Source organism: Pelophylax lessonae (assembly GCF_965119305.1).
Source record: "Pelophylax lessonae genome assembly, chromosome: 12".
NCBI lineage: Eukaryota > Metazoa > Chordata > Amphibia > Anura > Ranidae > Pelophylax > Pelophylax lessonae.
Window position 1 is genome coordinate 216,335,993 of NC_138779.1, and position 23,027 is coordinate 216,359,019.

The following is a 23,027-nucleotide window of genomic DNA, read 5'->3' on the forward strand; positions in this document are numbered from 1 at the left end:
GATCCTCATTCTGTGTGAGGCTCACAGCCATCTGATTAGCCCGATTATGGCCTAGGCCTAGTCTAGGGGGCACTTCGCATTCAGGTTTAAAAAGCCCCATAGGGTCAGATATGTATCTGCGTTGTATGTTTAGATTTATGTGACACCCCCCCCCCCCCCCCCCATTAGGGAGATTTTCTCACAAATCCCTTACCCCTAAAACTTCCCCTCCTAGTACACATCTTTTCCTCCCATTCCAACCCCCCCCCCAGCATGAATCTTCTCCCCACCCCCCCCCAACAAAAATCCCCCTAAATCACTAGCTCTCAGCACTCCCCCTCCCCCCAAATTTCCCCCAACTAGAACGATGCATATCCCCTACCCCCCCAAATCTCCCCAACTAGAACGATATATATCCCCTGCCCCCTCCCGAATTTCCCCCACTAGAACGATGCATATCCCCTGCCCCCCCCCCCCCCAAATTTCCCCAACTAGAAAGATACATATCCCCTGCCCCCCCTCAAAATTTCCCCAACTAGAACGATACATATCCCCTGCCCCCCCCCCCCAAATTTCCCCAACTAGAAAGATACATATCCCCTACCCCCCCAAAAAAAATTTCCCCAACTGGAAAGATGCATATCCCCTGCCCCCCCCACAAAAATTTCCCCAACTAGAACGATACATATCTCCCCCAGCAAGAATCTTCTCCCCCCTCCCAACACAAATCCCCCTAAATCACTACTCTTAGCACTCCCCCTCCTCCCAAATTTCCCCAACTAGAACAATACATATCCCCTCCCCCCCCCCCCAATTCCCCCAACTAGAACTAGAAAATCAATGCAGCCGTCACATCTAAGAATTGGTAAGTTGCAATATAATAAATGTTTGCTTTTGGGTTTAAAAACACTCTAAAATCCGATGACCGGTCCACTTTAAGGTGGCGGTGGAGGGAGGGGCCTCTCCCTGGGCGGCCGGTGCAGGGAGTCGGATTTGGTGTCAGTGCGGCTCCGTCTGTGTGCTGGTCTGGTGGATCCGGTGACACTAATGAATCATTCATAGGATTAAAGGAACAGAGCGATTACTATGAGCAGAGAATAAAATGCAGGTCTAAAATATTAATGAGAATGTTTAATACTCAATACAAGGCTTTCTCCTCCAGCATCGGTGTCACCGGTATACTGCCAGCAGGGAGCCAATAATGAGGACCTGTCATGGTGACAACCTGAGGCTTCCATCCAAACCTGACCCCAAAATGTGTGATAGTTTCCAGCACGAGCCTATCGGGACAAGTAGAGAGGATGCCCCCCCCCCCACCATAGAAAGAGGATGACCCCCCCACCACAGAGAAAGAATGACCCCCCCCCACCATAGAGGATGCCTCCCCCACCATAGAGAGAGGATGGCCCCCCACCATAGAGGATGCCTCCCCCACCCATAGAGAGAGGATGCCCCCCCCATACAGGATGGCCCCCCACCATAGAGAGAGGATGGCCCCCCACCATAGAGAGAGGATGACCCCCCCCCCACCATAGAGAAAGGATGTCCCCCCCCCCAACCACCATAGAGAGAGGATGGCCCCCCACCATAGAGAGAGGATGACCCCCACCCCCACCATTGAGAAAGGATGACCCAACCCCACCATAGAGAGAGGATGCCCCCCCCCCCCACCATAGAGAGAGGATGGCCCCCCCACCATAGAGAGAGGATGGCCCCCCACCATAGAGAGAGGATGGCCCCCCACCATACAGGATGCCTCCCCCACCATAGAGAGAGGATGCCCCCCCACCACAGAGAGAGGATGGCCCCCCCACCACAGAGGGAGGATGGCCCCCACCATAGAGAGAGGATGACCCCCCACCCACCATAGAGAAAGGATGTCCCAACCACCATAGAGAGAGGATGCCCCCCCACCATAGAGAGAGGATGACCCCCCCACCATAGAGAAAGGATGTCCCCCCCCCCAACCACCATAGAGAGAGGATGCCCCCCCACCATAGAGAGAGGATGACCCCCCCACACCATAGAGAAAGGATGTCCCCCCCCCCCAACCACCATAGAGAGAGGATGGCCCCCACCCCCACCATTGAGAAAGGATGACCCAACCCCACCATAGAGAGAGGATGGGCCCCCCACCATAGATTGAGGATGACCCCCACTCCCCCACCAGTGATCTCTGTACAGCACTGTGGTATATGTCAGAGTTATGTAAATGTATAATAATAATAGAGTGTGACTGTGGGGGAGGGGACATTAGAGTGTAAGCTCCTCTGGTACAGAGACTGATGTGACTGTGGGGGGGGGGGGCATTAGAGTGTAAGCTCCTCTGGTACAGAGACTGATGTGATTGGCTCAGTGATCTCTGTACAGCATTGCGGTATATGTCAGAGCTATATAAATGTATAATAGTGTGTGAGTGTGGGGGGGGGACATTAGAGTGTAAGCTCCTCTGGTACAGATACTGATGTGACTGTGAGGGAGGAGACATTAGAGTGTAAGCTCTTCTAGTACAGAGACTGCTGTAACTGTGGGGGAGGGGACATTAGAGTGTCAGCTCCTCTGGTACAGAGACTGATGTGACTGCAGGGGAGGGGACATTAGAGTGTAAGCTCCTCTGGTACAGAGACTGATGTGACTGTGGGGGGACATTAGAGTGTAAGCTCCTCTGGTACAGAGACTGATGTGACTGTGGGGGGACATTAGAGTGTAAGCTCCTCTGGTACAGAGACTGATGTGACTGTGGGGGGACATTAGAGTGTAAGCTCCTCTGGTACAGAGACTGATGTGACTGTGGGGGGACATTAGAGTGTAAGCTCCTCTGGTACAGAGACTGATGTGACTGTGGGGGGACATTCAAGTGTAAGCTCCTCTGGTACAGAGACTGATGTGACTGTGGGGGGGACATTAGAGTGTAAGCTCCTCTGGTACAGAGACTGATGTGACTGGCTCAGTGATCTCTGTACAGCACTGCGGTGTGTAAATATATATTATAGTACATATACAAATATAAGAAATAAAGAAAACAATAGAACATTAAAAAAAGAAAGATACAAATAAGAATACAAATGTTGAAAAATAAATCCTAATGTCACCTTACATTACAGTACAATTATTTTAAAAATCTTTTTTTTTTATTTAATGCTAATTTAAAATAATAGCACTGGAGGAAGTATCGGATTACACAATAGGATATATATCATCAAAATAAAACCCACAACAAGCTGCTTCTACTATCTGATATATAAAAGTTTGGTAAAATAGAACATATAAAGTCAAACACTTTACAGATAATAAAGATTGTTAAAAAGCAAGATTTGGGTGTTAAATCAAAAACTACGCGGCGTCTGAGCACCCCAAACTGAACACACTACTTCATTCATTTTTATATTCAAAGGAACCCCCCCCCCCCCGTCCATCCATGTCTTAATGCTTTTTTTTTTAGCTGGTGTTTCTGGCCACGGCCATCTTGGGTAAGGGCAGATGATTTGTGTAGCATTTACTTCCTGGAATCCATCTGCCCTTAGCACAGGCATGCAGGCAGGAGGGTGTGCTCAGCTGAGTAAACCCCTCCTCCCCTCCTGAAGACTCCTGGGATTTATGAAATCGTTTTGGCCTAGGCCAGAAACCAGGAAGTAACTAAAGAAGTTTACAATTTTTTAATTTTTTTTAATATAAATCAGGTAAATCTAATATACCTTCTTATCTAGTTACTAATGTTAGCAGCATAAGGATTAAATAGTCAATGGTGATTAATAGAGTGAAGTGCTGCTTTAAGCCCTGGTTCACACTGGTGCGATTTGTCAGTTGACAGTTCAAAATCGCACGACAGCCCTTCAAATCGTTGCAACTCGAGTCGCAGTGACTTTGAAAAGATCACTGCAATGCTTTTTTGTGATTATATTGCAATTTGCATAAACTTCTGGTAAATGAAGTCGCAAGCCGCAATGAAATTGGAGGTGCGAGTCACACTGACCTGCGGCTTTAAAAAGCGCACTAAAGTAGCCTCATTTCAAAGCTGCACTGGTGTGAATGGGGGCTAAGGGGGGCTTCTGTATCCTTTCCCGGACCACCCATTGTATATATATGTCATTAATTTGACGTTACATACCGGGGTTTAGGCAGCAGCTAGTTCCATAATCCTGGTATTTTTCTATACAGCGGGCGATTTTGAGACTGATAAAAGTGGTCCCAGCAGCGTATTCACCACGGGATCACTTTTATAGGCAGCAGGAGAGGTCCCTCCCCCCTCCCACTGCTTCCCAGTCGTCGCCCCTCCCCTCCCACTGCTTTCCAGTCGTCGCCCCACCCCCTTCCCGGTTGTTTCCCCCCCCGTCCCGCCCCTTCCCGGTCGTTTTCCCCCCCGTCCTGCCCCTTCCCGGTCGTTTCCCCCCCGTCCCGGTCCCGCCCCTTCCTGGGCGTTTCTCCCCCCCTCCCGCCCCTTCCTGGTCGTTTCCCCCCTCCTGCCCCTTCCTGGTAGTTTTCCTGACCTCCCCCCCTCCCGCCCCTTCCTGGGTGTTCCCCTCCCCCAGTCCCGCTACTTCCCGGGCGTTTCTTCCCCCCCTTCCCGGTCGTTTCTCTCCCCCACTCCTGCCCCTTCCCGCCCCTTTCACCTCCCACCCCTTCCTGGTCGTTTCTCTCCCCCCCTCCCGCCCCTTCCCGGTCGTTTCTCTCCCCCCCTCCCGCCCCTTCCCAGTCATTTCTCCCCCCTCCCGCCCCTTCCCAGTCATTTCTCCCCCCTCCCGCCCCTTCCCAGTCGTTGCCCCTTCCCGGTCGTTTCCCCCCCCCCCTCCTGCCCCTTCCTGGTCGTTTCTCCTGGTCGTTTTCCCTCCCGCCCCTTCCTGGTTGTTTCCCCTCCCACCCCTTCCTGGTCATTTCTCTCCCGCCCCTTCCCTTCCCCCTCCCGCCCCTTCCTGGTAGTTTTCCTGACTCCCCCCTCCTGCCCCTTCCCAGTCGTTTCTCTCCCCCCTCCCACCCCTTCCTGGTCGTTTCCCCTCCCCACCCCTTCCTGGTAGTTTTCCTGACCCCGCCCCTTCCCGGTAGTTTCTCCCCCTCGCCCCTTTCCGGTCATTTTTCCCTCCTCCTGCCCCTTTCCGGTCGTTTTCCGCCCTTTCCTGGTCGTTTCCCCTCCCCCCTCCCGCACGTTTCCCCTGTAGCCATTAGTAAAGGGGTAAACGATCCAATCTGCTGGAGTGATGGGCAGGAAGTCGAGTGAAGGCAAGGTTGCCCCCAATCAACTCTAAGGCCTTGGAGGACCAGAGCGAGGTCTGATGTCACTTCCGCCGAACGGCCTTAAAGTGCCAAATTTATTTTATTTTTTTTCTTAAGTAAATGTAAAATTCCTTTTTTTTTTGCTTTCAACCACTTGTCGACCGCCAGCCGCAGATATACTGCAGCCGGCTGGCTCGGTTGTACGGAGCCAACCCCCGTGGGAGCCGCCCCCCCATTAGCCAGCAGGGAAGCTGACTCACGGGCCCGGGGGCTGGGATTGCTCCCCATGGAGAGAGAATGGCGGTCTGCTGTTGTAAACCCATCAGACCGTTCTCTCAGGAATCAATGCAGAGTGCCTGTGATCCTTCTATTTAGGAACACAGATCCCTGTGATGATTCCACAAGCCCACCCCAACACAGTTAGAAAACACCCCCTAGGCTCACACTTAACCCTTTGATCATCCCTAGGTTAATCCCTTCCCTGCCAGTGTCATTATTACAGTAACAGCACATATTTTTAGCACTGATTACTGTAGTAATGTCACTGGTCCCCCCCCAAAAGTGTCAAAAATGTCCTAGCACCCCCTCTCCTCCAAATTTCCCCTCCTAGAGCAATACCTACCCCCAAATTCACCCTTCTAATACAAATTCTCTACCCCTAATTTCATTGTGGTGCCCCCTCCCCCCACCTGACATGATACCACAGTGCCCAGGGCAGCCGCCCCTCCTGCCCCCCCCTTGTCCCGCCCCTGTATGGATGGATCCTATAGATTGTATTATTAGCTGGCAGTGTGAGGATTCTGATATTTCTCCTCATTTCCTGTTCTGCAGCCTCTGTGATGATGGAAGTCCCCTCCCCCCCGGGCCAGGAGGCCGGCACAGAAGACAATGAGCCCAACAAGGAACCGGAACCCCCCATAATCTACAGGGTGAGTTCTCCTATACTGGGCCAGTGGTGGGGTATTCCCCAATGGGGGCCATGGCTGACCTCCTCAATACAATGCTGATTGCCTGGCTGTTTCTGGCCTCTGTATAGTGTACCATGTTGTAGAGACAATGTAACAATGTTTTGTACAATCTGGTGTGATACATTGTGGTGCAGCTCTATATAGTAGAGCACATTGCTGATACCATGTAACCATGCTTTGTGCAATCTATTTGAGGTGATACATTGTTGCCAAGCTCTGTATAGAGCCTAGAGGAACTCATTGTTGATACAATGTCACAATGCTTTGTACTATCAGTACGGTGTGATACATTGTAGCACAGCTCTGTTGAGGAGAGGATATTGATTATACAATGTAACAATGCTTTGTACAGTTAGTCTGGTGTGATACATTGTAGCACAGCTCTGTATAGTAAAACACATTGTTGGTATAATGTAACAATTGCTTTGTGCCTTCCATACTGTGTGATACATTGTAGCACAGCTCTGTAGAGTACAGCACATTGTTTTTACAACGTAACAATGCTTTGCACTATCAGTCTGGTTTGATACATTGTAGAAAAACTCTGTATTGTATAACACATTGTTCATAAAATGTAACAATGCTTTGCAATATCTGCCTGGTATGCCTGGTATGATACATTGTAACTCTATATAGTAGAGCACACTATTGATACAATGTAACAATTCTTTTCACAGTCTGCCTGGTGTGATACATTGTAGCACAGCTCTGTAGAGAAGACGAGTACACTGTTGATACAATGTAACAATGCTTTGTGCAATCTGGTGTGATACATTGTAGCACAGCTCTGTAGGTTGCATTGTTGATACAATGTAACCATGTTTTGTTTAGTGTGATACATTGTAGCACAGCTCTGTATAGTAGAGCGCACTTGTTGGTACAAAGTAACAATGCTTTGACAATCTGTCTGGTGTGATACATTGTAGCACAACTCTGTAGAGTAGAAGATATTGATGATACAATGTAACAATGCTTTGTATAGTGTGTCTGCTGTGATACATTGTTGCATAGCTCTGTAGAGTAGAAGATAGCGATAACACAATGTAACAATGCTTTGTACAGTCAGTCTGGTGTGATACATTGTAGCACAGCTCTGTAGAAGATATTGATGATACAATGTAACAATGCTTTGTACAGTCAGTCTGGTGTGATACATTGTTGCACAGCTCTGTAGAGCAGAAGATATTGATAATACAATGTAACAATGCTTTGTGCAGTCTGTCTGGTGCGATACATTGTTGCAAGGCCCTGTAGAATAGAAGATATTGATGACACAATGTAACAATGCTTTGTACAGTCAGTCTGGTGTGATACATTGTTCCTGGCAGGAAATGTTTGCTTTCTCTGGCTCTGATCACCGGCCAGCTTGGCTCGGCCTCCTCTCCGGGTTCCCAGATCCAACAAAAGCTGTTGATTGCTAATGATGAGCCTTGTCCCTTGTCTATGGATCATGGCTGAGCTGGTGGCTGCCCGTCGCCCTCCGATGGACACAGCTCCACCTTGCATGTATACATAGGCACAACATAGGCCAGGCTCTCCCCATTGGCTGCCCTCCATCTCCCATTCTACCATTGTCTTTGCACCTGAATGGATTATTCCATTCCTGAGGTGGGGGGGAGGGCGGTGGTGGATTTCGAAGATTCGCGTCTACGTCGCCCAGCGGGGCGTCGATGTTCCCATTCAAGACAATGGAGGCGGAAAAGTGGGATTGTTGACCGGCGACTTGGGGAGGGTGGGGAGGTCTTACAGGTTTTACCAGGAACGGGGGGCGTCTTCGCCCTCCCCGGTCCCCCCTATGGAATGGAGATCCAGCTGCCTGCGGTCTGAATTGGGACAATGTAATGAGAAAGGCTGACAGCGATAGAGATAGAGCCAGTGTCTGAGAGCCATGCAATGCAGCAGGCTGGCATGACGGGGGCACAGTGAGGGGGGGGGGTCTCGCACGTACGAGCAGCTAGCGGCGTGCCCCGGTCAGAGAAACGGATTAAGGGTCTTCGCGGTGGGTCCAAACCCCCCCACAAGGAGGAGCGATGGAACCTGGCGAGGGCTAACGGCATCTTCTGCCCGCTCAACTGACAAGGCGGCAGCATGGTGGTGAGTACCGGAGGGGGAGAGTATCACCGGCGCCCAGTAGGTGGGGCACACGCTGGCACATTGGGCAGGTGCCTTTGTTAGGAGTATGGAGTGCCATTGGCTGATGACGGCACGCAAGCGGTCCATGAGGGTTTTGTTTTCCACCGCCGTCAAATATTTATTCTATTTAAAAAAATATTTATTCTATTTTAAAAAATATTTATTCTATTTTAAAAAATATTTATTCTATTTTAAACAATATTTATTCTATTTAAAAAAATATTTATTCTATTTTAAACAATATTAATTTATAACCGTCAATATTTAGCAAACATTTTTTCAAGCAACAGGGCAGTGAGTTTTCCACGCAAATAAAAAAAAAAAAAAAAATAAATAATTTTATAACCGTCAATATTTAAGCAAATTTTTTTCCAGCAACAGGCGGCGAATTTTCCACGCACATAAAAAAAAATTAGTTTATAACCGTCAATATTTTGCAAAAAAATTTTACAGCAACATGCGGCGTGTTTTCCACGCACATAAAAAAATTATTTTATAACCGTCAATATTTTGCAAGCATTTTTTCCAGCGTCAGGCGGCGAGTTTTTCACGCAAATTTAAAAAAAATGCATTTATAACCGTCCAATATTTTGCAAAATGTTTTCCACGCAAAAAAAATAAAAATTAATTTATAACTGTCAATATTTTGCAAACATTTTTTCCAGCAACAGGCGGCAAATTTTCCACGCACATAAAAAAAAAAAAAAAATAAATAAATTTATAACCGTCAATATTTTGCAATTTTTTTCCCAGCAACAGGCGACGAATTTTCCACGCACATAAAAAAAAAATAAAAAAATAAATTTATAACCGACAATATTTTGCAAACAATTTTTCCAGCAACAGGCGGCGAGTTTTCCACGCAGATAAAAAAAATAAATAAAAAAAAAACGTTGATGCCATTGAAAGGGGTCGCGGTTGGCCTCCGAAGGGTTAAGTTGCAAAGGGGGTCACGTGCATCATCAAGTTGACTGGAGGAATGATCTGCAGATTTGGGTCCCTTAGGGGGGGATTTGGATCGTGATATGGTCTGCAGGAGCCTCCATAAAGGAATGGCTGCCGGAGGAACGCTCTGCAGATTGCAGCTAACAGGTGCTATTGGGGAGCGTTTTTTGTCTGTTGGAAGCAGCCTGGCGGGAGCGATGCTCTGCATGCAGATGATGCGTGGAGTATTGGATTGCTGTCTGTGTTTTGGTGTGCGTTATGCTGTGCTTGTCTGGGGACGGGAGGGCTGCCAGTTGCTGCGAACTGAAATATGTCACCACAAGAGCACATTAATTATTAAAAATTCAGATAGATTAGAAAGAAAAAAAAGTTTGAAGGCGGAAAACTCCCAAGCTGTGAATTGTAAGCTCTTTTGGTGCAAAATACGATATCTATAATATATATACACATTTTTTTTTGTTCGCAATGACCAGCATTGTTAATAATGTGTTTAAATTTTTTTTTTCAAAATGTATGTTTTATTTTAAAATTGTTTTTTTTTTTTTTACTATATAATAATAATATTTTCTGTTTTTATTTTATACATTATATTATTTTTAAATACTATATATTTAAAAATATAGAAAAATATTATATATAATATAACATTTTCTTATAGAATTTTATTTTTAATAAACAACAATAATTTTTTTAATTATTTATTTTATATAATAATAATATCATATATATATATATATATATATATATATATATATATATATATATAATATGATATATAGATTGCACAGCCCGCTGCACACCTTCCGATCAGATTTCCCTGCAATTTCACAGGAAACCGGTTCCACCTTCCAAAAATATCGGGAGAAAAATTAAATATGGAAGTCACAGGAAAAAAAAAAAAATCAAACAACTCTTTTTAAATTATTTCCAGGACGCCAATTCGCACTTCACGTAGCGGGAACTCTCGCAGGTGATTTTCACGCGATTCTGCGTGTCGTGCGCAGGGTAGTCCATTCGCTTCAATGGGCTGCCCTATGTGCGTTTGTCGCTCAAAAGAAGCTCTTGCTGGTTTTTGGGGTGATAAGCTCTACACAATATTTGAAGGCGAGTTTTGCCGCGGTTGCAACGCAATTCTGTTGGGCGACAATGACAGAAAAAAAATCTCACTGCATTGGTTGATGCGCATTTAGAATGAACGGCACACAAATGCACGTCTTGCAAGGATTGCCCCATGATTTGGAAACTTGGGCAGAGTTACAGCGATTCCGCCCTTGATTCCAAATCGCTAAGTGTAAATGGGGCCCAAACAGACGTTTTTTTTTTGAATTTCATGACCTTAGAACTACAAAAGACAAGATTTCCGTTTTCCCGCAACTGCAAAACCTGCTGTTAGAAATTACGCCAATCTTGTCCCCCAAAAAGGAGGAGGAGCTTCTTTTGGATGAGAAATGTGCATAGAGGCACCCAATTTAAAAAAATGGGCTTCCCTACGCGCGACATGCGATTCCCAGTGTAATCGCACTTTGAAAAATCACGAGCAGGAACGCTCATTTCTGCTACGTGAGGTCTGAACGGGGCATTAACCCCCTACACTCTGAATCCTAACTTCAAACGCACTTTGAAAACATGCGTCACTGATACATGCCAATCTACATCCATGCCTTTAAAAAGGGGTTTCTAAACTACAGCCCAGGGGCCAGATGTGGCCCTTTGCTTGCTCTTATCTGGCCCTTGTGGCATTATACCACCAACTGTCAGCAACAGTTTCTGCTACTGACACCAACAATGGGGCACTGTTCCTCCCACTGACACCAGTGATGGGGCACTATTCCTCCCACTGACACCAATGATGGGGCACTATTCCTCCCACTTACACCAATGATGGGGCACTATTCCTCCCACTGAAACCAATAATGGGGCACTATTGCTTCCACTGACACCAATGATGGCACACTATTCCTCCCACTTACATCAATGATGGGACACTATTCCTCCCACTGACACCAATGATGGGGCACTATTCCTCCCACTGACACCAATGATGGGAGACTATTCCTCCAGCTGATACCAGTGATGGGGCACTATTCCTCCCACTGACACCAATGATGGGGCACTTTTCCTGCCACTGACACCATGGATGGGGCACTATTCCTCCCACTGACACCAATGATGGGGCACTATTCCTCCCACTGACACCAATGATGGGACACTATTCCTCCCACTGACACCAATGATGGGACACTATTCCTCCCACTGACACCAATGATGGGACACTATTCCTCCCACTGAAATTGTGGTATGAAGTTTTTTACACATTTGTGAATATATTAGTTTTGGCTGTGATCTTGGCTTTTTGATTCAGATATTGGATTATATCTTCTGTCAACCTAGATGTGAGTTCTCTGATCATCAGATACATGGATCCTGAAGAAGCCCTAGATTCGGGCGAAACACGTTGATCCAGATTCATATGTATTTTTTTTTTTTTACGCATTCTCCTATTTGGGATGATCATATGTGTCTGGTATAATGTTTTCATCTCATTGAAAGTGTATGCAGTATCTCACAAAAGTGAGTACACTCTCACATTTTTGTAAATATTCATAATGGTACATAATGATAACCCGTGGTTTTGTGTAACTAAAAATCAGGCTTGATCCACCTTCTTTCTTGTATACAAATTTTTTATCTATTTTTAGTTATTTTGCCAAGGCACCCTGGTTGAAAAAGGCCAATGTAAAGAAGTGAAGTATAACAGTGTGAATATTGTATTCTATCTTTTCATGTGACAACACTGAAGAAATGACACTTTGCTACAATGTAAAGTAGTGAGTGTACAGCTTGTATAACAGTGTAAATTTGCTGTCCCCTCAAAATAACTCAACACACAGCCATTAATGTCTAAACCGCTGGCAACAAAAATGAGTACACCCCCTAAGCGAAAATGTCCAAATTAGGCCCAATTAGCCATTTTCCCTTCCCCGGTGTCATGTGACTCGTTAGTGTTACAAGGTCTCAGGTGTGAATGGGGAGCAGGAGTGTTAAATTTGGTGTTATCGCTCTCACTCTCTCATACTGGTCACTGGAAGTTCAACATGGCACCTCATGGCAAAGAACTCTCTGAGGATCTGAAAAATAGAATTGTTGCTCTACATAAAGATGGCCTAGGCCAGTGATGGCGAACCTTGGCTACTACATTTCCCACATCCTACATTTCCCATGATGCTTAACTACACTGCAGGGTGCATGAGCATCATGGGAAATGTAGTTCCAAAACATCTAGGGTGCCAATGTTCATCATCACTGGCCTAGGCTATAAGATTACCAAGACCCTGAAACTGAGCTGCAGCATGGTGGCCAAGACCATACAGCGGTTTAACAGGACAGGTTCCACACAGAACAGGCCTCACCATGGTCCACCAAAGAAGTTGAGTGCACGTGCTCAGCATCATATCCAGAGGTTGTCTTTGGGAAATAGACGTATGAGTGCTGCCAGCATTGCTGCAGAGGTTGAAGGGGTGGGGGGTCAGCCTGTCAGTGCTCAGACCATACGCCGCACACTGCATCAAATTGGTCTGCATGGCTGTCGTCCCAGAAGGAAGCCTCTTCTAAAGATGATGCACAAGAAAGCCCGCAAACAATTTGTTTAAGACAAGCAGACTAAGGACATGGATTACTGGAACCATCTTCTGTGGTCTGATGAGACCAAGATAAACTTGTTTGGTGTCAGATGGTGTCAGGCGTGTGTGGCGGCAACCAGGTGAGGAGTACAAAGACAAGTGTGTCTTGCCTACAGTCAAGCATGGTGGTGGGAGTGTCATGGTCTGGGGCTGCATGAGTGCTGCCGGCACTGGGGAGCTACAGTTCATTAAGGGAACCATGAATGCCAACATGTACTGTGACATACTGAAGCAGAGCATGATCCCCTCCCTTCAGAGACTGGGCCGCAGGGCAGTATTCCAACATAACGATCCCAAACACCTCCAAGACGACCACTGCCTTGCTAAAGAAGCTGAGGGTAAAGGTGATGGACTGGCCAAGCATGTCTCCAGACCTAAACCCTATTGATCATCTGTGGGGCATCCTCAAACGGAAGGTGGAGGAGCGCAAGGTCTCTAACATCCACCAGCTCTGTGATGTCATCATGGAGGAGGGGAAGAGGACTCCAGTGGCAACCTGTGAAGCTCTGGTGAACTCCATGCCCAAGGTGGGCATTTTAAAATCTATTTGAGGAGTGTCGGGGGCTCTCTGTTATATTCTAATTTTTCTGGGGATAGTGCCGTGTGTTATTTTCGAGTACAGAGCCCCCCCCCCATCCAAAAAAGACACGTTTGTCACGCCAAACTTGCCAAAACCGCATGAAGCTCAGCGCTCTAAAGGCTGCACTCACATCTCGGCATTTTGAATTGCGGGCACATTTGCTGCGATTCTGCCCGCGATTTCAAAGCGCCGAGGTGTGAATGACCAATCGCAGAACGCACATTTGAGATGTAATGGCACCTAAAATCGCGGCACGGTTCCACCATGATTGTCGTGCTGCAGTGGCGGCAATCAGCATCGCGTGAAGAATGGCACCGAAAGCACTTTTTTTGGTCAACAAGCTTCACGCGATGTGGGTTGCTGCTATTTATCGCGTGTCAATCGTGGCAGGCCTGCAATTTTAGGTGCCTATCAAATGAATGGCATCTGAAATGTGCGTTCTGCGATTTGTCATTCACACCTCGGCGCTTTGAAATCGCGACAAATCTGCCCGTCATTCAAAATGCCAAGGTGTGAATGCAGTCTTAACCACTTACCACGCCGGTACTTATTACTTATACGTCAAATATCAGGGTTAGCTAGCAGATAGCTGCCAAAACCCTGGTATTTTTTTAAATGGCGGGCGGTCTGCTTTAACATAAGGGTGGTCCCAGCGGCGGATTCACCGCAGAATCCCCTTTATGGGTGGCGGGGGAGGTGCCCACCCCTCCTGCCGCTTCCCAGTAGTTTTCCCCGCTTACCGGAGCCGTCGGTAGCGGGGAAAACTATCTGGTCCGCTGTCCCCTCAGGCAGGAAGTTGAGTGATGGCAAGCTTGCCCCCACTCCACTCTATGGCCTCGGAGGACCGGGGCGACGTCATACGTCACTTCCTAGCAACGGATTTAAAGATCCCATTTTTTTCATCCTGAAAAAAATAAAAAAAATGTTCTTTCTTTTTTAGTGTAGATGTGAGGTCTTTTTGACCCCCAGATCTCACATTGAGCCCCGGTTCACACTTGTGCGTGTGCGGGGTTCGCATGTAATGTCGGAGCGCACTGCTCCGACATTACATGCGATCGGCTGTGCGGTGCGAGTTTAGCCATGCAAACTGTATGGCTAAATTCGCACCGCAGCCGCACCAAACACGCACAGGACCCTTTTTGGCAGCCGCATCAGGATCGGATCGCACAGCGGTTCACACTTGTGCGATCCGATCCTGTGCGAACTGCACGATCGCACTGCGATATGCGATCAAACTGGGGGTGTCGTTAAGATTACATTGACACCCCCAGCGTATCGCATATGGCAGTGTGAACTGCCGGGGGTGCGTGTGCGATGCGGGAACAGGCTGCGGGTTCGCAGCCTTCCCGCATCGCATAAATGTGAACCGGACCTAAAGAGGACCTGTCCTGCATTTTTTTTATTACAAGGGATGTTTACATTCCTTGTGATCAAACATTTTTTTTTGTAAAAAAAAAAAAAACAATGTAAAAATAAAATAAATAGGAAAAAAAAAAAAAAATTAAAGCGCCTTGTCCCCCGTTAGCTTGCGTGCAGAAGCGAATGCATACGCAAGTCTTGCCCACATATGTTCAAATCACACATGTGAGGTATCGCCGCAATCGTTAGAGTGAGAGCAATAATTCTAGCCCTAGACCTCCTCTGTAACTCTAAACTGGTAACCTGTAGACATTTTTAAAATATCGCCTATGGGGATTTTTAAGGGACAGTGTAAAAAAATAAATAAAAGATATAAAATAAATAAGAAAAAAAAATTAAAGCGCTCCGTCCCCGTTAGCTTGCACTCAGAAGCGAATGTAAATGGTGTTGAAACCACACATGTGAGGTATCGCCGCAATCGTTGGAGTGAGAGAAATAATTTGAGCCCTAGAACTCCTCTGTAACTCTAAACTGTGTCGCCTATGGGATTTTTTTAAGTACCAATGTTTGTCGCCATTCCATGAGTGTGCGCAATTTTTGAAGCGTGACATGTTGGGTATCTATTTACTCGGCGTAACATTATCTTTCACATTATAGAAAAAAAATTGGGCTAACTTTACTGTTTTGTTTTATTTTTTTATTTAAAAAAGTGATTTTTTTTTTCCAAAAAAGTTGCGTTTGTAAGACCGCTGCGCAAATAAGAAAAAATAATGCATCTCCATTTTATTCTCTAGGGTCTCTGCTAAAAAAAAAAAAAAAAAAAAAAAATATATATATATATATATATATATATATATATATATAATGTTTGGGGGTTCTAAGTAATTTTCTAGCAAAAAAATGATTTTAACTTGTAAACAACAAGTCTCGGAAAAAAGCCCGGTCCAAAAGTGGTTAAAGGTACTTTGGCATGTGTTGGCCAGCCCATTGGAAATTCGATGGTCTGCTCTATGCATGTGGTGCAAAAATGCGCACAAATGCGGCTTCTTTTTTTTTTTTTTTTTTTAGGTGTTGCATTAGGACCACCCTTACGCTATGCAAAAAAAAAAGACGCACTATTTCCGACAACATAGTGTATAGTAGTGCGTTGCAATGTATGTGCGTTGGCGCTGTGTCCTCAAAACGAATGGCACTGTGGCGTACTTGCGCTACCAAAATTAAACCATCACTGGAACGCACTGCGCTGGACAGGTGTGAACAGGCTCTGAATGTCTGGCCCACCCCAAGGCTCCGTTCACGCGACGCATGTAGGACCGCCCATTAATTTCAATTGGCTTCCCTATGCGAAGAAGCCCCTCCCTCTGGGTTCACACCAGTACATTGCGACCTGGAGCACGTGCAGTTTTCTGCATTTTTCGCACGTTTCTGCGCATGAGTGTAGGGCTGCCCATTCTTTTCAATGGGCTGCTCTACCCACCAGAAACGTATGTAAAATCGCAAAGCACCAAACCGCGTTGTTCTACGGCACCATGTGTCTTGTCCTGTGCGCAAAATCGCAGACATTAACAGATGCATGGGGGGTGCTACTAAAAATGAATGTGTCTGCTAAAGGGTGTGTTGGGAAAACGCACAATTTTGCCTTGCAGTTTCCGTTGCGGTGTTGCAGCAGAATAAGTGCCTCCTCAGAAGGGGAGTGCGCCTCTGTGCACCTTCAGTGGGGGAGCGTGATTCTGTGCGCGCGCTCCCGCAGGGCGCCAGTGAACATAGCCTAAAAGGGACAGTCACGGGGGAAAAGGCAGCACCCTGGTTGAGGGGTGCACAGCCGCCACGTTCTCTCCCCCCCCCCCCCCATTTCTGCCCTGGCCCCATGGAATTAAACTCAGAGTTATTGCGTGCTGCAGAATGGTGACGCTCTGGGCGCACTCCGCACGGCGTGCTTTAGCAGTAGAGGGCGAGCCTGACGCTGAGATCACGATGTTCTTCTGTGGTTACTATAAAGTGCGGGAAAGTGCGCAATTTTGCGTGAATCCCTGAAACGCATAGGTGTAAAACAAGCAAGTCTCTTTTTGGGAAACTGCGCCGCGCCAAAACGCACGGAAACAGGCCGGCCACTTTTGCGAAATTGCGGCGCACCAAAATGTATGGTTTTGCAGCAGAATGAGCGCACCTTCAGAGGGGGGCGCAATTCTGTGCATGCGCTCCCGCAGGGCGCCAATGTGAACATAGCCTAAGAGGGACAGTCACAGGGCAAAGGCAGCCCCCTGGTAGAGGGGGGCACAGCCTCCACATGCCCCCCCTGTCCCATTTCTGCCCTGGCCCCATGGAATTAAACACAGAATTATTGCGTGCTGCAGAAGGGTGATGCTCTGGGCGCGCTCCGCACGGCGTACTTTGGCAGTAGAGAGCCGGCCTGATGCTGAGATCACGATGTCCTTCTGTGGTTACCAGAAAGTGCGCGATTTTGCGTGCATCCCTGAAACGCATAGGTGTAAAACAAGCCAGTCTCTTTTGGGAAACTGCGCCACGCCAAAATGCACGGATACAAGCCAGCCACTTTTGATGAATTGCGCCGCACCAAAATACATGGTGTTGCAGCAGAATGAGCGCGACTTCAGAAGGGGAGCGCGATTCTGTGCGTGCGCTCCCGTGGGGCGCCAGTGTGAACGTAGCCTAAGAGGGACCGTCATGGGGCAAAGGTGGCCCCCTGGTAGAGGGGTGTACAGCTGCCACGTGCGCCCCCCCCAGCAGAATGAGCGTGCCTTCAGAAGGGGAGCTCGATTCTGTGCGTGCGCTCTCGCAGGGCGCCAGTGTGACCATAGCCTAAGAGGGACCGTCACGGGGCAAAGGCGGCCCCCTGGGCCTGGTAGAGGGGTGTGCAGCTGCCACGTCCCCCCCCCCCCCATTTCTGCCCCGGCCCTATGGATTTAAACACAGAATTATTGCGTGCTGCGGAAGGGGTGACGTTTGGCAGTAGAGAAGCCGGCCTGACACTGAGATCACGATGTCCTTCTGTGGTTTCCATAACAAAAGCTTGCAATCCCCCCCTCCCCCCCTCCCTGGGTTCCCAGGCCTCAGCCTGCTCTAAATTCCAGGCCCGAGTCTGCAGGCCGCGGGCTAGTGCTGCCAGTTGCTATGGCGACCAGTATTCCCGCGCTAAGCTTTCGGGTTGACAATAGCGATGAGGAAGTTGGAGAAAGGCGGTGACACCAGGCCAGCTGGTAGTGTGACCGCTCATCGCCTCTTGTTTGTTAAGACGCCTTTTTTTTTTTTTTTTTTTTTTTTTTTTTTTAATGCCCGCCAGCTGTCCCCAAATTTCCTGATTTTTGAAAAATCTTTAAAAACGCAACAATTTTTATTTATTTTTTATTACACCTGACCATCTGCGCAACCATCGTTCTCTGGGTGTTGCAGGTCCAAGGAGAGACGGACGCAGATCGTGCACCTCTCAGTCCTGTCCGGGGCCATTCACACGGAGCAATGTGGCAGCGCATGCTGCCGCGCATGCGTTGCATTACCACGACGCACCTCCTCTGTGTATAATGCTGTTCATTGTAAATGGCACCTCAATACATTGCACAGTGCAGCCCAACGCACAATGCGTTGCCGCATGTCACGGTGCATACTATATATATATATATATACACTATATAACCAAAAGTATTGGGACGCCTGCCTTTACACGCACATGAACTTTAATGGCATCCCAGTCTCAGTCCGTAGGGTTCAATATTGAGTTGGCCCACCCTTTGCAGCTATAACAGCTTCAACTCTTCTGGGAAGGCTGTCCACAAGGTTTAGGAGTGTCTATGGGAATGTTTGACCATTCTTCCAGAAGTGCATTTGTGAGGTCAGGCACTGATGTTGGATGAGAAGGCCTGACTCGCAGTCTCCACTCTAATTCATCCCAAAGGTGTTCTATCGGGTTGAGGTCAGGACTCTGTGCAGGCCAGTCAAGTTCCTCCACCCCAAACTCGCTCATCCATGTCTTTATGGAGCTTTGTGCACTGGTCCAAATCATTTGGTGGAGAGGGGATTATGGTGTGGGGTTGTTTTTCAGGGGTTGGGCTTGGACCCTTACCTTCCAAGGGAAGGTGTCAGCATACCAAGACATTTTGGACAATTTCATGCCCCCAACTTTGTGGGAACAGTTTGGGGATGGCCCCTTCCTGTTCCAACATGACTGCACACCAGTGCACAAAGCAAGGCATGATAAGGGGGGGACCACTAATGGGAAACCTAATGTAAGACTGCACTCTGCTCAGGGATCCTGATATAAGGGGAAGGGGGGGCTCTGATTTATGGAGAGACTCTGCTGGGGATCCCAGTGTTGGGGAGGACTCTGATGGGGACCCTAATAAAAGTGGTGGGACTCTGCTGATGAGCTGCATGAGATGTGGGATGAGGGTCATTTATTAACAATGTATCGTTCATCAGATGATTGTGTTATCCATAACGCCGCCTTCACTTCTCCTTTTTTGTATTTCTCCCGTCACATGAAAATGATGAAATAAAAGTCCCACAAACAAGCCGTGTGTACACATGGATGACCCCCCCCCCCCCCTCCGAAATAATGATGTCATTCCACGGACTTCCGCTAAACTCCCATTATTGTGTTAGAAAATCTGCATCCATTAAAGTGATATCACACCCACACTTCTAGCAGCTGATTGTATCACTGACACTCCTTTCACATTTGTGTGAAGACAAAGTTGTGCGACTTGCATTGCGACTTTGATGCAACTGTTGGGGCAGCTTTGATCTGACTTTACATTCTCTGGACCAAAGAAGTGCAGGAACCTTTTCTGAAGTCGCAGTGACTTCTGTAGTGTCGGTAGTACCGGTTCTCACAGAAATACTTTGAATTTCACATGTCCTGCGACTTGCAGGTCTCACAATTCAGATCCATGCAACGTCATTATCTTTATTCCTTGCCTAGGTTCCAGTGTAAGCCGGTGCCATGACCCCTTCCCCAAGTGCCCTGTGCCAGGGTGGCTCCTTTAATTGAAGCATCCTATGGAGTCACCCTTGTATACAGGGGCTAGAGCTGTGTCCACCTACACTGTGTGCATCAATAGAAACACCCAGCCCCATAGCTTAAGATGGCAAGGTACTTCCTCTCTCCCCTTCCTTCCTTCCTTCCTCCCTTCCTCCCCTCCCTCCGCTTCCCTGCCCTTCCCTTCTTCTCCTCCTTTTCTTCCTTCCTTCCCTTCCCTTCCTTCCTCCTCTTTTTTTCCTTTCCTTCATCCCATTCTTCCCTCCCTTCCTTCCCTCCCATCGGTCCTTCCTTTCTCCCCGTCGGTCCTTCCTTTCTCCCCGTCGGTCCTTCCTTTCTCCCCTCCCGTCGGTCCTTCCTTTCTCCCCTCCCGTCGGTCCTTCCTTTCTCCCCTCCCGTCTGTCCTTCCTTTCTCCCCTCCCGTCGGTCCTTCCTTTCTCCCCTCCCGTCTGTCCTTCCTTTCTCCCCTCCCGTCTGTCCTTCCTTTCTCCCCTCCCGTCTGTCCTTCCTTTCTCCCCTCCCGTCTGTCCTTCCTTTCTCCCCTCCCGTCTGTCCTTCCTTTCTCCCCTCCCGTCTGTCCTTCCTTTTCTCCCCTCCCGTCTGTCCTTCCTTTCTCCCCTCCCGTCTGTCCTTCCTTTCTCCCCTCCCGTCTGTCTTTCCTTTCTCCCCTCCCGTCTGTCTTTCCTTTCTCCCCATCTGTCCGTCCTTCCTTCCTCCCCTTCTTCCCTTTCCTTCCTCCTATCCTCCCCTTCCCTTCCTCTCCAAGCTAACAGACTAACGGAGGGAGGCAATTCTGCCGAAACGCGTCAGTTTGATTTGTACCCTCCTTATTTTTCAATAAACAATTGAAGTGACACCGCCGTCATACCAGTAAGGTAGCAGGGAGACTAACCCTGCCGCGCGTCCGCGGAACCACTGAATACTGACTCAGAACAATTTTACCCGTCCAGCGCAGCCTCGAACGCAAACCAACCACTCTACAGGCACGGCCTCGGGTTAGGTCAAGTAGATCCGGGTCCACAATATCTGTTGGTGGGAGGAGTTTGCTGTCTCCTCCAATGAGAGCCCACTGTGGGCGGATTAGAGCAGGGAGAGGACCCAATGGAATTGCAGCCAGTATCGCTCATGTTGATTGTACCATAGAGCGCGTGAATGACCCGGGACTATGAGCTCACAGAGGTAGTGACATCATAGATGAGGGCGATGAGGTCAGAATTTGGAGCTGATAAACATTTAGGATACATTGTAATGCGTCGCGTCTCATCCTGTAGATTGGCCGCCGCCCACGGACGTAGGCGTTGTGTGGGCTGCAGTTTAAACGTTTTCTTCGGCAATTTGCCTGTCAGATGATCCTATTTTTAAAAAAAACATTCTCAGCCAGACTCACGCGTTTCTATAGAAACTACAGACGGTGCAAGCTCGCTGCTACAGATCCGAAACCCAACATATTCACGCGACGCAGGACCGCGCCACACACAGGTGTCTGATGTGACTCTGACGCCGAGAATGGGTAGACGGCCACTGCAGTCCCGAGGAAGACTTAACGGCCCGGCTCTCATTCCGATCCTGCGGCTTCAGCGTCTCTGGGGTCGCTAAAGAGGCGCAAGTGTGCATCTGGAAGTTAGGAGGCGTTGAAGCCAGAGGACCGGGATGGCGGTCAGTGAGTTAGGCCTCATTCACAGCTCAGCGTTTTTGTAGCTCGAAGCTCAAAGCTCCAAATTGCTGGAGGAGAAAAAAAATCAATTCTCTATGTAGACGGTTCACATCTCCGCTAAAAGTCGCCTGAAGATCAAAAAAGTTCTGGAGCTTTTTTTGTAGGGCAGATTTAAGCGTTTTTGGTGCTTTTTTTTATTTCCATAGTAATGGAATCGGTGCGTTTTTTTTTTTTTTTTTTTTGTGCGCATTTTTTGACGTTTTGCACGATTTTCTGCTCAAATGAGCAAATGTAAAAAATAAACAGTAATAATATATGACTAAATAAATGTAAAATAAATACACAACTAAAAATCCTAAATAAAATATGTAATAATACATAAATAATAATTAACCTCTAATTAAAAAAAATATTAAAATGATTATTATTATTAATTTTAAAAATAATAATAAACTCCCAAACCTGACAAAAATGAATAGTAATAATTATTTATTTTGTGTAAGGGTGTTTAGCTATTATTATTATAATCATCATCATCATCATTATTATACATGTGTGTCTTTTTTTTTTTTTTTTTTTTTTTTTAGGGTTAGGGCAGTGGTCTCCAAACTGTGGCCCTTTGCTTGCCTTTTATCTGGCCTTTAGGCATTATTCTTGCCACTGACACAAACAATGGGGCATTATTCCTTCCCCTGAACCAATGATGGGACACTATTCCTCCCACTGACACCAATAATGGGACACTATTCCTCCCACTGACACCAATGATGGGACACTATTCCTCCCACTGACACCAATGATGGGGCACTATTCCTCCCACTGACACCAATGATGGGACACTATTCCTCCCACTGACACCAATGATTGGGCACTATTCCTCCCACTGACACCAATGATGGGACACTATTCCTCCCACTGACAACAATGATGGGACACTATTACTCCCACTGACACCAATGATGGGATACTATTCCTCCCACTGACACCAATGATGGGGCACTATTCCTCCCACTGACACCAATGATGGGGCACTATTCCTCCCACTGACACCAATGATGGGGCACTATTCCTCCCACTGACTTTATTATTGTATTTTTTTTAAGGGTTAGGGGTTAATTATTTATTTATTTATTATTACTTAGTATTTATTGAATTTATTTATGATTACTTTTATTTATTTGTGCATTTATTTAAAAAAAAAAAATCAATTATTTATTATTACTAGTAGTACAGTAAACCCCCCTCCATTGCGGGGGTTACGTTCCGGACCCAGCCGCGATAAGTGAAATTCCGCGAAATAGAAAAACCCTATTAAAATGCATTGTAGGCATGATTTTTTTTACTGTCACTGTACGTGTAGAAGCATTTCAAGGTCTTTAAACACACTTTTAAAACAATAGAAACTCATTTAAACACATAAAAGATACTAAGAGACAGAGCAAGAGCTATGAAAAACACAAAAATATTTCATTTTTAATGATTTATATTGTAAAATAACATTACAAAAAAAACCGCGAATTACCGGGAC

At 47.1% G+C, this 23,027-nt stretch overlaps 1 protein-coding gene across 6 annotated transcripts in view; it reads left to right on the forward strand.

The window, feature by feature from the left end:
- The first annotated feature begins 6,021 nt into the window (after positions 1-6,021).
- The window catches only part of ARHGAP33 (Rho GTPase activating protein 33), an 86,137-nt gene continuing 69,131 nt past the window's right edge, over positions 6,022-23,027 (forward strand). For 5 of the 6 annotated variants that reach the window (XM_082273410.1, XM_082273411.1, XM_082273414.1 and 2 more), the window contains exon 1: positions 6,022-6,116. In XM_082273410.1, coding sequence (XP_082129536.1) covers positions 6,027-6,116 — 90 coding nt within the window. In that variant the 5' untranslated portion in view covers positions 6,022-6,026. Of the gene's footprint in view, positions 6,117-7,765; positions 8,250-23,027 lie in introns of those variants that run through there. The other variant, XM_082273415.1, reaches the window with a different exon arrangement.